At 56.2% G+C, this 12092-nt stretch overlaps 1 protein-coding gene across 1 annotated transcript in view; it reads right to left on the bottom strand.

Annotated features, from left to right (window-relative positions):
• Positions 1 to 12092, bottom strand: part of ANGPT4 (angiopoietin 4) — a 48865-nt gene that overhangs the window by 23269 nt on the left and 13504 nt on the right. The window contains exons 2-3 of the mRNA XM_049651010.1: positions 1839 to 1994; positions 288 to 409 (exon numbers count right to left, since the gene is read on the bottom strand). Of these exons, the coding sequence (XP_049506967.1) occupies positions 288 to 409; positions 1839 to 1994 (278 nt within the window). The remainder of the gene's footprint in view (positions 1 to 287; positions 410 to 1838; positions 1995 to 12092) is intronic.

A 12092-nucleotide genomic window follows, 5' to 3' on the forward strand; every position in this document is an offset into this window, starting at 1 on the left:
TTTCTCCCAGCTTCAGTCTGGACTCCAACCCTGGTTTCCGTCCTTACCCCAGCTCTGGCTCCAGCCTGAGCCGCCCAAGTGTTCCCTCATGTCAGTCCTAACCCCGGGGCCCCAGCTCTGGCCCCCGCCCCTGTCCAAGGTACTAGCCCAAGTCCAGCTTCCAACACTGGCCCACGCCCCGGCCCCGGCCCCGGCGCCCACCCTGGGTCCCAACCCCATGTGGGTCCCGGGCTGGCCCTCGCCCCCCAGCCCTGTCCCCCGCCCCGTGCCAGGATGCTGGTGCCCACTTGTTGCGGCCCTGCAGCCGGTGCAGCTCGTGACCCTGCAGTAGCAGCTGTTTCTCCAGCTTGTTGGTGGACAGCGAAGTCTCCAGGAGCTGGATCTCCATTCGCGACGTCTGGTTCAGGACCTGTCCCGGCAAACAGGAAGGGGTAGGGGGCTACGCGAGCCCTGCGGGAACGCGCCTCGGCCGCCATCCACCTGCCCGGGGGCTCTGCCATTCCAGAAACTCGCTGACCTATTTCTATCCTCCCTGCAGTTAGTTTCTACGGTCGCTCACTCGCTCACTCACAGGCCCTGAGTTTATGATCTGCCTTCTGAGTTTGCTCTTCCCCATCACTGCACATGACAGTTCCGTTCTTCTGGCTGCTCAGGGCCCAGGAGGAGTCACCCTTGAGCACCCCCTCCCCACCCCAATCTAATCTATCACCAAGTCCTGTCAGATCCACCTTCCAGATGGCCATCTGACCATTCCCTGCCCCTCCACGGCCCCCACTCCGGTCTTGGCCTTTGTCGTCTCTCACCCTGCGTCCTGTGCCAACCTCCTCACGGGGCTCCCTGTTCCCACCCATGTCCCATAGTGTCCTTTCTCTGCTGAGCAGCCCAAGGCGGCCTTTTAAAAATGCGACCCACCTGCTCCGAATCTTCCTGTGGCTCCCACAGCACACAGTGGAACAGTCCCAGTCCTCGCCATGGCCTTCAGTGCCCCGCGATGTTGTCTGCCCCCGGTGCCTCTCTCTGAACACTTGCCCACCCCTCTCCCCCTGGTCGTTCCAGCCACACTGACCACCCTGATGTTCCTGGAGCTTGCCGGCCCTGTCCCCCCGCTGGGCCTTCTCTGAGTAAGCCTGGCTCCCATCCTACCTTCTCCGCAGTGCCTTCCTGGCTTCACCGTCTAAACTCGCAAGCCATCCCTGCACCCTAGCGCGCCCTCCCTCTCTCCTGCCCAGGCTGTTTTCTCCTGGACACGGTCACCCCCTGACACATGCAAGTTATTCTTCCTGTTCATTTCCCTGGTGGTCATTGGAAAGGGAGGTCCACAAGGGTCGGGATGCATGCCTGTTTCATTTACTGCTATAACCCGGAACCAGGCATCTCCAACAGTGCCTGCGCATAGTAGGGATTCAACGGACACATGCCTATTTGTCATTCGATCTTTTTATCCATTCACTTACTCTCCCGTTTATGTGTTTGCTCCCTCCCTCCCCTTCCTTTGCTCTTGAGGTTGAGTGAATTGTTTATTAGCCATCTCTCCCCGGAGCCCTCTGAGCCCCCTGAGGGCTCATCCCAGTGCCCAGCGCAGACCTGGAGTGTCCCTGGAGTCACAGAGGCAGAAGCACCACACCCGGTGTCTGCCCCCAGGGCTCGTGGCCTGGTGCTCAGAGTGTTTTGTAACCGGCTCATCAGGGAAGGGGCCCAGGGTGCTACAGGCCCAGAGGAGGCCCAGACCTGAGCCAGGGAAAGAGGCCGAGGCAAGATGACCTGGGCTGTGAGCCGGCCCGGCTGGCCACAGCCTCCCCCCTCCCCCTCCCCCCACGCCACCTGCTCGCCCTCCATACCTGAGCCTCCACATCAGTCAGCTTGCGGGTCTGGGCCGTGGTCTGGTTCAAGAGGCTGGTGCCTAGCTCCAGCATGGTGGCCGTCTGGTTCTGGACCATGTGCTGTTGGACCTGTGCCAGCTCTGACCTCAAGTTCATCTGGATGTACCTTTCTAGCTGTGGGGAGACCGTGGGCCGGGGTCATGGGTAAGGGCTGGAGGAAGGCTCCTGTCCCTTCCTGCGTCTCCGTGAAGGGCAAAGAGCAACCAGGGGAGGCCTCTCTGCCAGGCCGGGCCACCCTAACCTCTCACCTGGACCATCCCAGTAGCTTCCTCCCTGGCCTCTCTGCCTCCATCCAGGTCCCATGCACAAGCCATCCTCTACTCAGCAGCCAGAGGGATCTTGTTAAACCTAAGTCAAATCCAATTCCTCCTCTGCTAGAAAGAAACCCTCCCAGAATTCCTATCTTAGAGGAAAAGCCAAAGTCCTCCCTATGACTTCAGCTTCCTCCATGATCCAGCCTTCTGTTGCCGCTCTGATTTCGTCTCCCAGTCCTCTCCCTCACCCTGCTCCAGATCACTGGCCTCTGTGACATCCCTCCAACACAGCAAGCATACCACTGCCTCAGGGCCTTTGCACATGCTGTTCCCTCTGCCTGGAAACTCCCTCCATCTCATCCCCATCTACATGCCTCACTCCCTCGTGTCACTTCAGGTCTCTTCCTACCACTTATGACTCCCCGACTTTGTATTACATATTTATCTGTCAATTGTCTGCTTTACCCTTGGAATGTCAATTCCATGAAGCCGGAGACTTGGTCTTCCTCAACCATTATCTCTGTGTCTAGCACAATGCTTAGTGCACAGTAGGCACTCAATAAATATGTGTTCAATGAATTGGTAGAAAAAGGGGAGCTACAAGGGTCAGAGAATAGCCCCCAATGTCATGCCCATTACCCAGCCATCAGGGAGTGGGGATGTATCCTTCCCTGCAGGAGAGTTTGCAGGTCTATCCATCAAGCTGGACTTTTCTATTTTCTGCTCCCCTCCATCTGCCAAATGGGCTGAACCGGACAGTCTCCAAGGGTTCTCTCAGCTAGGATGTTCTGGGATCCCACGGGCTAATCTCTTTCCCAAGAGCAGTTGAAGCTGGTCTGGCATGAGACCAGGATCAAGTTGCAAAGGTGAACAGCGTGTTCTCAGGGCTCGGTGCCCGCAGGCAGAGAGCTGGCACCCCTCCTCTATTCTCTCTCCATTCTGCACACATCCTGGCCTCTGGCCATCATCCCTACCCCCTGGCCCTGGCTGCGTCCCTTGCCCTCTCACTTAGTCTTCCAGGAGGTCTGGCAGGGCAGCTCCCAGGATCCCTGGGAAGACAGGCATTCCCCAGGGAGGGGTGGTGACCTTGGCTGGAGTGGGGGCAGGCAGGCTTTGGCTGCTTCCTCCTCGGTCTCTTCTCCCCTCTTGCATCTTAACAGTCTGCCCCTTTCCCTGCCCCCAGCCCCCTGCCGCCCCCCTCTCCTGCTCTCCCCCCCTTCCCAATCCCCCCCTCCCCACTGTGATTTTGGAGTGCGTGCCCTTGTAGTGCAACATCAGATCCTGGAGGGGGCGCATGTGGGTGGTGCTGGTATTGACTACCGCAGGGGTTCTCAAAGTGTGGCCCTTGGAGCTTGTTAAAAATGCAAATTTCTAGGTCCCACCCCAGACCTACCGGGTCAGACATTCTGGGGTGGCGCCCAGCCGCCCAGGTGAATCTGCTGCTCAAATGTGAGAACTGGGGTGGCAGTCACAAAAGGGACTGAGGACCAGGGAGACGGGCACATGGGAGCCTCTCAAGTCTTTGTCATATTGGCCCGTTCCTTCCTTCCCTGCATCATCAGCACCCCACCCCCCCCCCGCCCCGCCCCACTGTTCCCTGTAACACACAAGCGTGATCCAACCGCTTCCATCTAAAAACAAATTCTTGACCCCACAGTCCCTCCAACTGCGTCTCCAATTTCTCTGGTCCCCTCAACAGCAAAACTTCTTCAACAAGCTCCTCCGTTTCCTTGCCTCCATGACCACCCTCGCCTCTAAAAACATTAACAATATTATTATGGTGTGCATACAAGAAAGCTTAAGGAATAGTATAAGGCAGTCTGTGTATTTGCCATGTTCAAGAAAAACAAACCCAGACTGTAGAATTCGGTGCTCTCTGCCCTCCCTCCCCCTTCCCTCCTTAACCCGCCTGGTCATCGTCTCCTGGATGGAGGGACCCTTCCATGGCCTCTTACTTCCCCTCTCAGCAGCAGTTAGCCCAGATGGCCACACCCGCGTTCTGGAAACACTTTCCAGATGCTCCTTTCTCCTAGCTGTCCTCCTATCCGTGGTCACCCCCGCTCTGCCCCCTCTTTTACCAGGCTTCTACATGTTGGGGGCTCTCAGCCCAGTTCTGGGCCTTAGTCTCTCTGCATGTTCTCTCCCTAGGTCAGGGGTCCTTAGTGGGGACCACAGGGTCTGCAAAGAGAATTCAGGGGGGCCCACGAACTTTGCTAACCTGTAAGTAAAATTTGGCATTTCCTTCGATGACGAACGTGGGCCACAAACCATAGCACTCTTAGCTCATCCCGCCCCTCCATTAACCCCTAGAAATCACCAATATTTCCATACCACAGTGCAGGCGGTACAGTATCTTAAATTCTGTTTCTGCTCATCGGGACCTCAGAAAGACGGACATCCTCGGACCCACCACTGGACAAAGCTACAACCGTAGCACAGATCTAATATTGAGTATTTTGACCGCAATGGCAAGATCGCTGGGCGTTCGGATGCTTTTATTTTATGCATTTAAAAGTATCGCTCTGGGGGCGCCTGGGTGGCTCAGTCGGTTGAGCGTCCGACTTCAGCACAGGTCATGACCTCACGGTCTGTGAGTTCGAGCCCCGCGTCGGGCTCTGTGCTGATGGCTCAGAGCCTGGAGCCTGCTTCGGAGTCTGTGTCTCCCTCTCTCTCTCTGCCCCTCCCCTGCTCATGCTCTGTCTCTGTCTCTCTCAAAACTAAATAAACATTAAAAAAAATTAAAAATAAACAAACAAATAAATAAATAAATAAAAGTATCGCTCTGAAAAGGGACCCGTTAGCTTCACCCAAGACCGGATGTCAAAGCGGACGGGGCCCCAGGCGCCTCAGTGCCTGCTGCAGGTGCTCTGGCTGGGCCCGGGACGGTCACGTGCCGACGACACTGGCTCCGTCTCCCCCCCAGACTTCTCCCCTCCGTGTGCCACCAGCTCACCGTCCCCACGTGGGCTTCTAACGAGCATCTCAAGCAAAAACACCCGCCATGGAACCCTCGGTCCCTCAGCCCCCACTGCCCTGTCTCGGCATCCCCCACCACTCCCCTCTGCAAGCCAGCCCCCCCGCCCCCCACCCCCCTTCTCCATCTTTCCCATCTTGGCAGCTGGCCTCAAACCCAGACCTCCTCCTCCTCGCGTCTCTTTTTCTTGTCTGCTGCAGTCAGTCCCCTGGTGGGTTCTGGCTACCGCGATCCCAATGCGAGTTTGGAATCTGCTCGCTTCCCCACCGGTCAGCTTTCCCGCCTTGCCTCTATCACCTGGGATTGCTGATGCATGGCTGCTGGGGCACCCCAGGGTGCGTAGACGAGGCCGAGCTAGCCTGAGGCTGCTCTCACACGCACTCTCCCACGAGTCACAGACCTCGGGGACCCTGGTTTCAAACGCAGACGACCAGACCCTGAGCTTCAGCTCCAGGCAGATAAAGAGCCCGTTCAGACTTTCTCGGGAGTCTCCCCTCAAGCCTCTCATTTGCAGACGGACAAACTGAGGCCCGGAAGGCTGGCCCAAGGTCACTACCTGGTGGTCTAGGTTCCCTGACTCCTGGCCCAGGGCCTTCTTCGGGCCTGCAGAGCTGAGCTGGGGACTCACGGTAGCTTGGGGTCATCTCAAGTGACAGGAGTTCCCTAAGTACCTGCACTGGTCCCACACTTGTCCTGTGGCTGCGAGTGGCTGGGTGGGGCAAAGGCCACCCACAGCTGGGGCCCATCACCCAATTTACCACACCCGCCCACCAGCATGGGTCCTAGGATGGGTAATGTGGGCCAGATGGGCCCATTATGGCCATGCTGGACTCTGGTGAGTAATGTTGGCATGTGTGGTGGGGACTGGGTCTGGTCTAGGGCCCAGACCCAGGCTGGAAGGATGGGGGAGGGGTCCCAATGAAGGAGCCCCCCACGTCCCCCCATAGGATTGGACCTGCCCCTTCCTTGTCACCCTCATGCTGCAGATTCTCAGGGTTGAGATGGGGGGGCAGGGGCCTGACCTGCCACCACCTCTCCAGCCTGCAAAGGGGCTGATCTCTGGCCTTCGGGCTATCAACCCTCTCCCTTTGGCCCCGGGTTTGAGTTATGGCTCTATGACACTCCGACTGTGGGTCTTTAGTACTCGAGGGCTACGTGCCTCTGAGCCTCACTTTATTGATCTGTGACACGAGGACAGGAAACCTTGCTCCTTGTTGGGGAGAGGGCGGCTGAAAAGGGACTCGAGGGAAAGGAAAGGAGTTTAGACGGGCAGCGGGCCGGTTGAGGAAGGAGGGTATTCTGGACAGACCACAGATGAGCATCGAAAGGGATGAACAGTCTTCGTGGCCCAGGAGGTCCCCTCAAGCCTGCTTTTCTCCCACATCGTTTACATAAAAAAAGACTGCAGCTGGGGAATGGATAAGCAACCATGGTCTGTCCATCCAGTGGACTCTAGTCAACAAAGAAAAGAAAGGAGTTAGTGATCCACACAATAATAAGACTCTAAGAGAGTCTGCAGGATTCCATTTATGTGACCTTCTGGAAAAGCCAGAACCCATGGTTTGCCAAGGACTGGGTCTGTGGTGGGAATGGACAGCGAAGGGTCATAGGGGAACTTTCTGAGGGTGTTGGCAATGTTCTGTGTCATGACTGAGCGTGTATATTTGTCAGTGCTCACAGAAACGCCCCGGGTGGCTCAGTCCATTAAGCGCCTGACTCTTGGTTTCAGCCCCAGTCATGATCTCAGGGTTCACGAGATCGAGCCCCACATCGGGCTCTGGGCTGGCAGTGTGGAGCCTGCTTGGGATTCTCCCTCTCTCTCTCTCCGCCCCTCCCCTGCTCAATCTCTCTCTTGCTCTCGCACTCCTCTCTCTCTCTCTCTCTCAAAATAAATAAATAACAAGCGTAAATAAACGTTAACAAAACAAAACAAAACCTGTAGGTTAGAGGTAAAAAACACACACAGTAAAAAACAAACCCGCCAAAACCAGATTCTATAAAATAGCCCATATAAAAGTATGTATTATAACGACAAATATATTTTCTTACGCTAATCCCTCACCCTCGGAGTGTCATTTGTGTATCCACTCAGGGTTTTCTTTTTTTTTTTTTAAGTTTATTTTTATTTATTTTGAGAGAGAGAGACAGAGAGAGTGTGCTGACTGGGGAGGGGCAGAGAGAGAGGGAGAGAAGAGAGAGAATTCCAAGCAAGCTCTGGGCTGTCACTCTAGAGCTCGGCCCGGGGCTTGATCTCATGACCTGTGAGATCATGACCTGAGCTGAAATCAAGAGTTGGACGCTTCACTGACTGAGCCACCCAGGCGCACCTCACCCCCACCCCACTCAGGAATTTCTTGAGCACCTATTATGTGCTAGGCGCTCTACTAGGGACTGGGAAATCAAGAGTGAACAAAACTGGCAACTTTTCTGATTCCAGGGCAGTTCCACGAACTCATTAGTTAAATCCCAATAGTGATGAGTGCCATGCAGGGAAATGAGACACGGTAGTGAGTGGGGTCAGAGGCAAGTGTGGCCAGAGTGGCAGGGAAACCCTCACCGGAGGGAGCTGCCTGAGCTGAGAGGGTGCGAAGGAGCCAGCTGCGGGAAAGACAGGAGGACGGGAGTTCTAGACAAAGGGAAAGGCAAATGCAAACGCTCTAAGACGTGAGTGTGTCTGGTGTATTTGAGAATCAGGGAGAAGATCAATACCTGTGATAGGCCCTGCCTGTCTCTTCCTTGGAAAATGGCGCGTATAGTTCATATTTGGAAAGAGCGTTTTGTCAACTACGGATAGAAACCAACGAGGAAAGAGTAGTTAGTGTCTTGTATCGGACGAGCCTGGGTTCGCATCAAAACTCTTAGCTTAGGGGCTGTGTGACCTTGGGCGGATACCTCTGCCTGTCTGGGCCTGTCCTCTAGAAAGGGGGTGATCATGGCTCCTATCTCTGGGTCGCAGGGAAGATTCCTGGCGCTATCTACGTACAGCGCCTGAGATGCTGTTATTTAATGTATTAACGCAGGAGCACTATGCGATTGCATAGCAAATCTGTTTTTAAAAAAACTCGGTATCTAGGGGCGCCTGGGTGGCTCAGTCGGTTAAACGTCTGTCTTCGGCTCGGGTCATGATCTTGCGGTCCGTGAGTTCGAGCCCCATGTCCGGGTCTGTGCTCAAGGCGTTAGCTTCCTTTGCAAATCCGTACATTTAATTCCGTGTTTGAAATCATCTTTTTTCTGAGAGAGGCTCCAGAGCTTTGACGGATGCCGGAGAGACCGAGGGCGCAGGCCTCTGAAAATCCCTCCTCACTGGTGCCCCCGCGGTGGACCATCCGCTCCAAGAGGGCGGGGGCCTCGCCTGCCTTTTCTTCTGGAGACTGGAAGGGTGTCTGGCGATTCTCGGGTGCTCCGTGGATATTCGTTTCATTGAACGAATGGACGGATTCGAACACCTCCCCTCCTGGAAGAATTAGCTTTGAGATACAGGACACCAGATGGTTCTTTGCTGCAGCCACTGGGAAACGGAGCAACAGGTGAGGAAAGAAACGCGCTTACAAAAAAATGAAGTCCAGCCCAAGCTGCCGAGTGGGCTTGTCACTTCCAGCCTTTGTGCCTCCGTTTCCCCCATCTACAGGTGGGGGTGACGGTGCCACTCTGTGGGGTTGAGGTGAGAAGGGGTGGAGGTGGAGGTGCTTGGAGCATGTCCGGTCAAGGATGCTGGGGGAGGTGGGGAGGCCAGCAGGGAAGAGCCCACGGTCATGACCCCCGTTGGCTGGAGCCACACTGGAGAGGGTGGCTGGGGTCCCCACCACATTTGTGGGACCCTCTGGGAGTCAAGGGCATCTCTTCACAGCGTCTAGCTCTGGATCACTGCAGGTGGGACCTCATCAAGAGGGTGCGGGCCTGGCCCCCCTGGGTGGGAAGAACGAACACCGGAGGAGAAAGAGACTTGGCGGGAATCCCCCCAGAGGCTGGCAAGGCTTCTAGCACAAGAACTTGAGGCTCTGGGTTTAAATCCCAACGTCTCCACTAACCAGCCGCAGGACCCGAGTCCGACATCTTTGCTCCAAGCCTCGATTTCCTTAGCTGTCAGATGGGGCCCCGGGGGGCCCCAGGGCACATGAACCCACTCTTTTGGGATTAGTGCGAAGGACACTTGGATAAAGATCCAGAGGGGGCGCCTGGCACGGAGCAGGTGTCCCCTGCATCACCCCTGAAGAGGTTCTGGAAAGTTCATCTGGCTTTAACGGTACCTGTTTTCTGCGGGCCTGGAGAGGGCCTCTGTTTTATACCCAGCTGTGAGGCCTCCTGGAGGTGTGGTCTCTCAGAGTGTCCATTTCCCCAGCTGTAAGATGGGCACAGTAGTAGGGACTAGACCCACCGTTAGTCAGATTTTGTTACTTAATGCATGAATGCCACAGCAATACACGACTGTATTGCCAACCTGTTTGAAAAAAATTTGGTATCTGCAGCTCAAGGCATTTGCTCCTTGAGGTTGTCGCGGGGTTCAACGGGACCGCGGCTGTTCAGTGAGGCCGTGCCTGGCGCATGCCGGGTGCACAGTAACTTTGGCAATTGTTATTGTTGTTGCTGCTGGGACGGCTGTAAGTTCTGCCACACAACTCCGCCTGCAGCGCAGGGCAGGGCTGGCACGCCTTGGAAAGCCGAGGCTCTGTCCTGGTGTAGAACGTTTGTCCTGGCCTCTGGTCCCTCTGTCCTTTGCTGGTGGGACTTTGCCAGGAGTGAGAGTGGGGGCAGACGTTGCGGGCCCTTGGGGGATGGCGGTTGTCCTGGTAACTCCTTATGGCACCCCATGATGGCCCGGTGTGCTTGGGTGCCTTAGAGAGAGCCTCTTAGCGGGGCGCCTGGGTGGCTCAGTCGGTTAAGCGTCCGACTCTTGGTTTCGGCTCGGGTCACAATCTCGTGGTTCGTGAGTTCGAGCCCTGCACCGGGTTCTGCACTGATGGTGCAGAGCCTGTTTGGGATTCTCTCTCTTCTCTCTCTGTCCTTCGCCACCCCCCCCTACTAAATAAATACATAACACTTAAGAAAAGAAAAGAAAAAAAGAAATAGCCACTTATCCCCTGCATGGAGGCTCTGCCATTGATCCCACTTTATGGATAAGCAAATGAAGGCTCAGACACAGAGTGGCTTCCCTGAGGTCCCCCATCAAGCTGGCAGATCCTAGATTCCTACCCAGGTCTGCTGATTTTGGAGACCAGAAGGTCAGGTCCAGTGGGCACAGGAGGGTCAGGGCAGGAGCTAAGCAGGTGGAAACCGTGTCCCTCTCACCCCACGCGGGACGGGGTTTTAGCCTTCCAGCCCGTGAGCCCAGAGACCGAGTGAGCCCAGGTGAGCCCTCATGTTGGCTTCTACCTGTTGCTTGCATTTCTGGGTCCCCTGCCCAGGCTTGTGCCTGAATCAGACCGAAGGAGAACCAGGGGTTTCCGCAAGCTGGGGTGGTGTAGAGGTACAGAAAGGCCAAGGATTCCCCCCAAAACAACCCCCATGAAACCGCAACGAGGCAGCGGGGAGCACGGTTTCTGGTCTCTGCTCCCCAGCTCCGAGCTCCGTGGCTTTGGGTAAATAATTTCATCTCTGAGCTAACACCATCCTTCTAATGGCTCAGGCCTGACCCCTTGGAAACCTTCTTCCCTCCCCCTTCACCCCTCCCCCACATCCAATCTGTGGTCTCTACTCTGGGGCCATGTGCAGAATCCGACCACTTTCCCTCCCCCAGCCCCATCACTTCCACCCATCGAAGCCTCCCCAGCCTCCATCATCTCTTGTGGGTTTCCCAGCTGCCCCCCACCTCCCCGCCACCTCCCACCCCTGCTGTGCCTTCAGCTTCTGCACATGCTCCCCAGTCCCAGTCCGTGCCCCACACAGCAGCCAGAGAGAACCCAGCACACCTAAGCCCGGTCATAGCACCTTCTGCTCCAGACTCTGCTGTCACTTAGAGCCCAGGCTTTTTGGTAAATTCCTTTCCAGGAGAGAAAAAACAAAGTCTTTGGAAATGGGCAAAACTGCCCCATAGAGCAGGGTCCAAACTGCGCCGCACTGGAGGTGGGGTGGGAATTAGGGCAAAGCCAGCCAGGCTGAAACCAGGCTCCAGGGTGCAGGGTGGGGGAAATCAGAGCCTGGCCTGATGATGAAGGGGAAAGCAGCCCCCCTCCCCCCCACAGGGACCCAAGCCTGGGCGGGAGGGATATGGGAGCTCAAAAGACCAGCAGGGACCACACAGCCAGCCCTGGTTCCCACAAGGGGAAACTGAGGCCCCGATCTGGAAAACCATTTGTAGGAGGCTGCACACAGGAGCTGGTGGCCCAGTGTGGCCGGCCCGTGAAAATCTGAAAGAACAGACCTCCGACAGCTTTGCGCGCGTGTTTCCATTTAGACGTAAATTTTTGTACTTTAAAATTTTTTGGGAACGGGTGACGCGAGCACATGGTTCGGAAGTCCAAGGAATCAAAGGCTGTGGAGCGCTAACCCAGACCTGCCCCGGTTCCCGTCCCCACGGGCCACTGAAGGATGTGCTGGGTTTACTTCCAGGGAAACGACGCGTGTGCCAGCAGTGAGTGTGCTCATACCCCCCCCTTCTCCCCCCAGCCCTTCTTTGGCAAACACAAGGTCAGCGCCCCATTCCGCACCTTGCTGCTTCTCGAGTAGCGTCAACTTTGGAGGTCACTCCACATTCAGCCCGACAGACCGGCCTCGCTGCTTTAATAGCCACATGGGATTCTGTCTGTGGCCGTCACTGTTTGCCCAGCGGGTCCCCAATAGCTGAGCTCATTTCCAGCTATGGCCATCACACCAGGGCTGCTGGGAATACGCTCACCCACGTGTCACTTAGCTCTCCTGCAAGGCTGCGTCAGGGATAAACCTCTTGACGCAGAACTGCCTGGTTCAGGGGTGTGTACCCTCGTGATGTGTCTGCGGTTTCCACACTGGTTTGGGAGGAGGGGCCCTGGGGGCTGCAGCAGGGGCCAC

The sequence above is a fragment of the Panthera uncia genome (assembly GCF_023721935.1).
Source record: "Panthera uncia isolate 11264 chromosome A3 unlocalized genomic scaffold, Puncia_PCG_1.0 HiC_scaffold_11, whole genome shotgun sequence".
In the NCBI taxonomy this organism is placed as follows: Eukaryota; Metazoa; Chordata; class Mammalia; order Carnivora; family Felidae; genus Panthera; species Panthera uncia.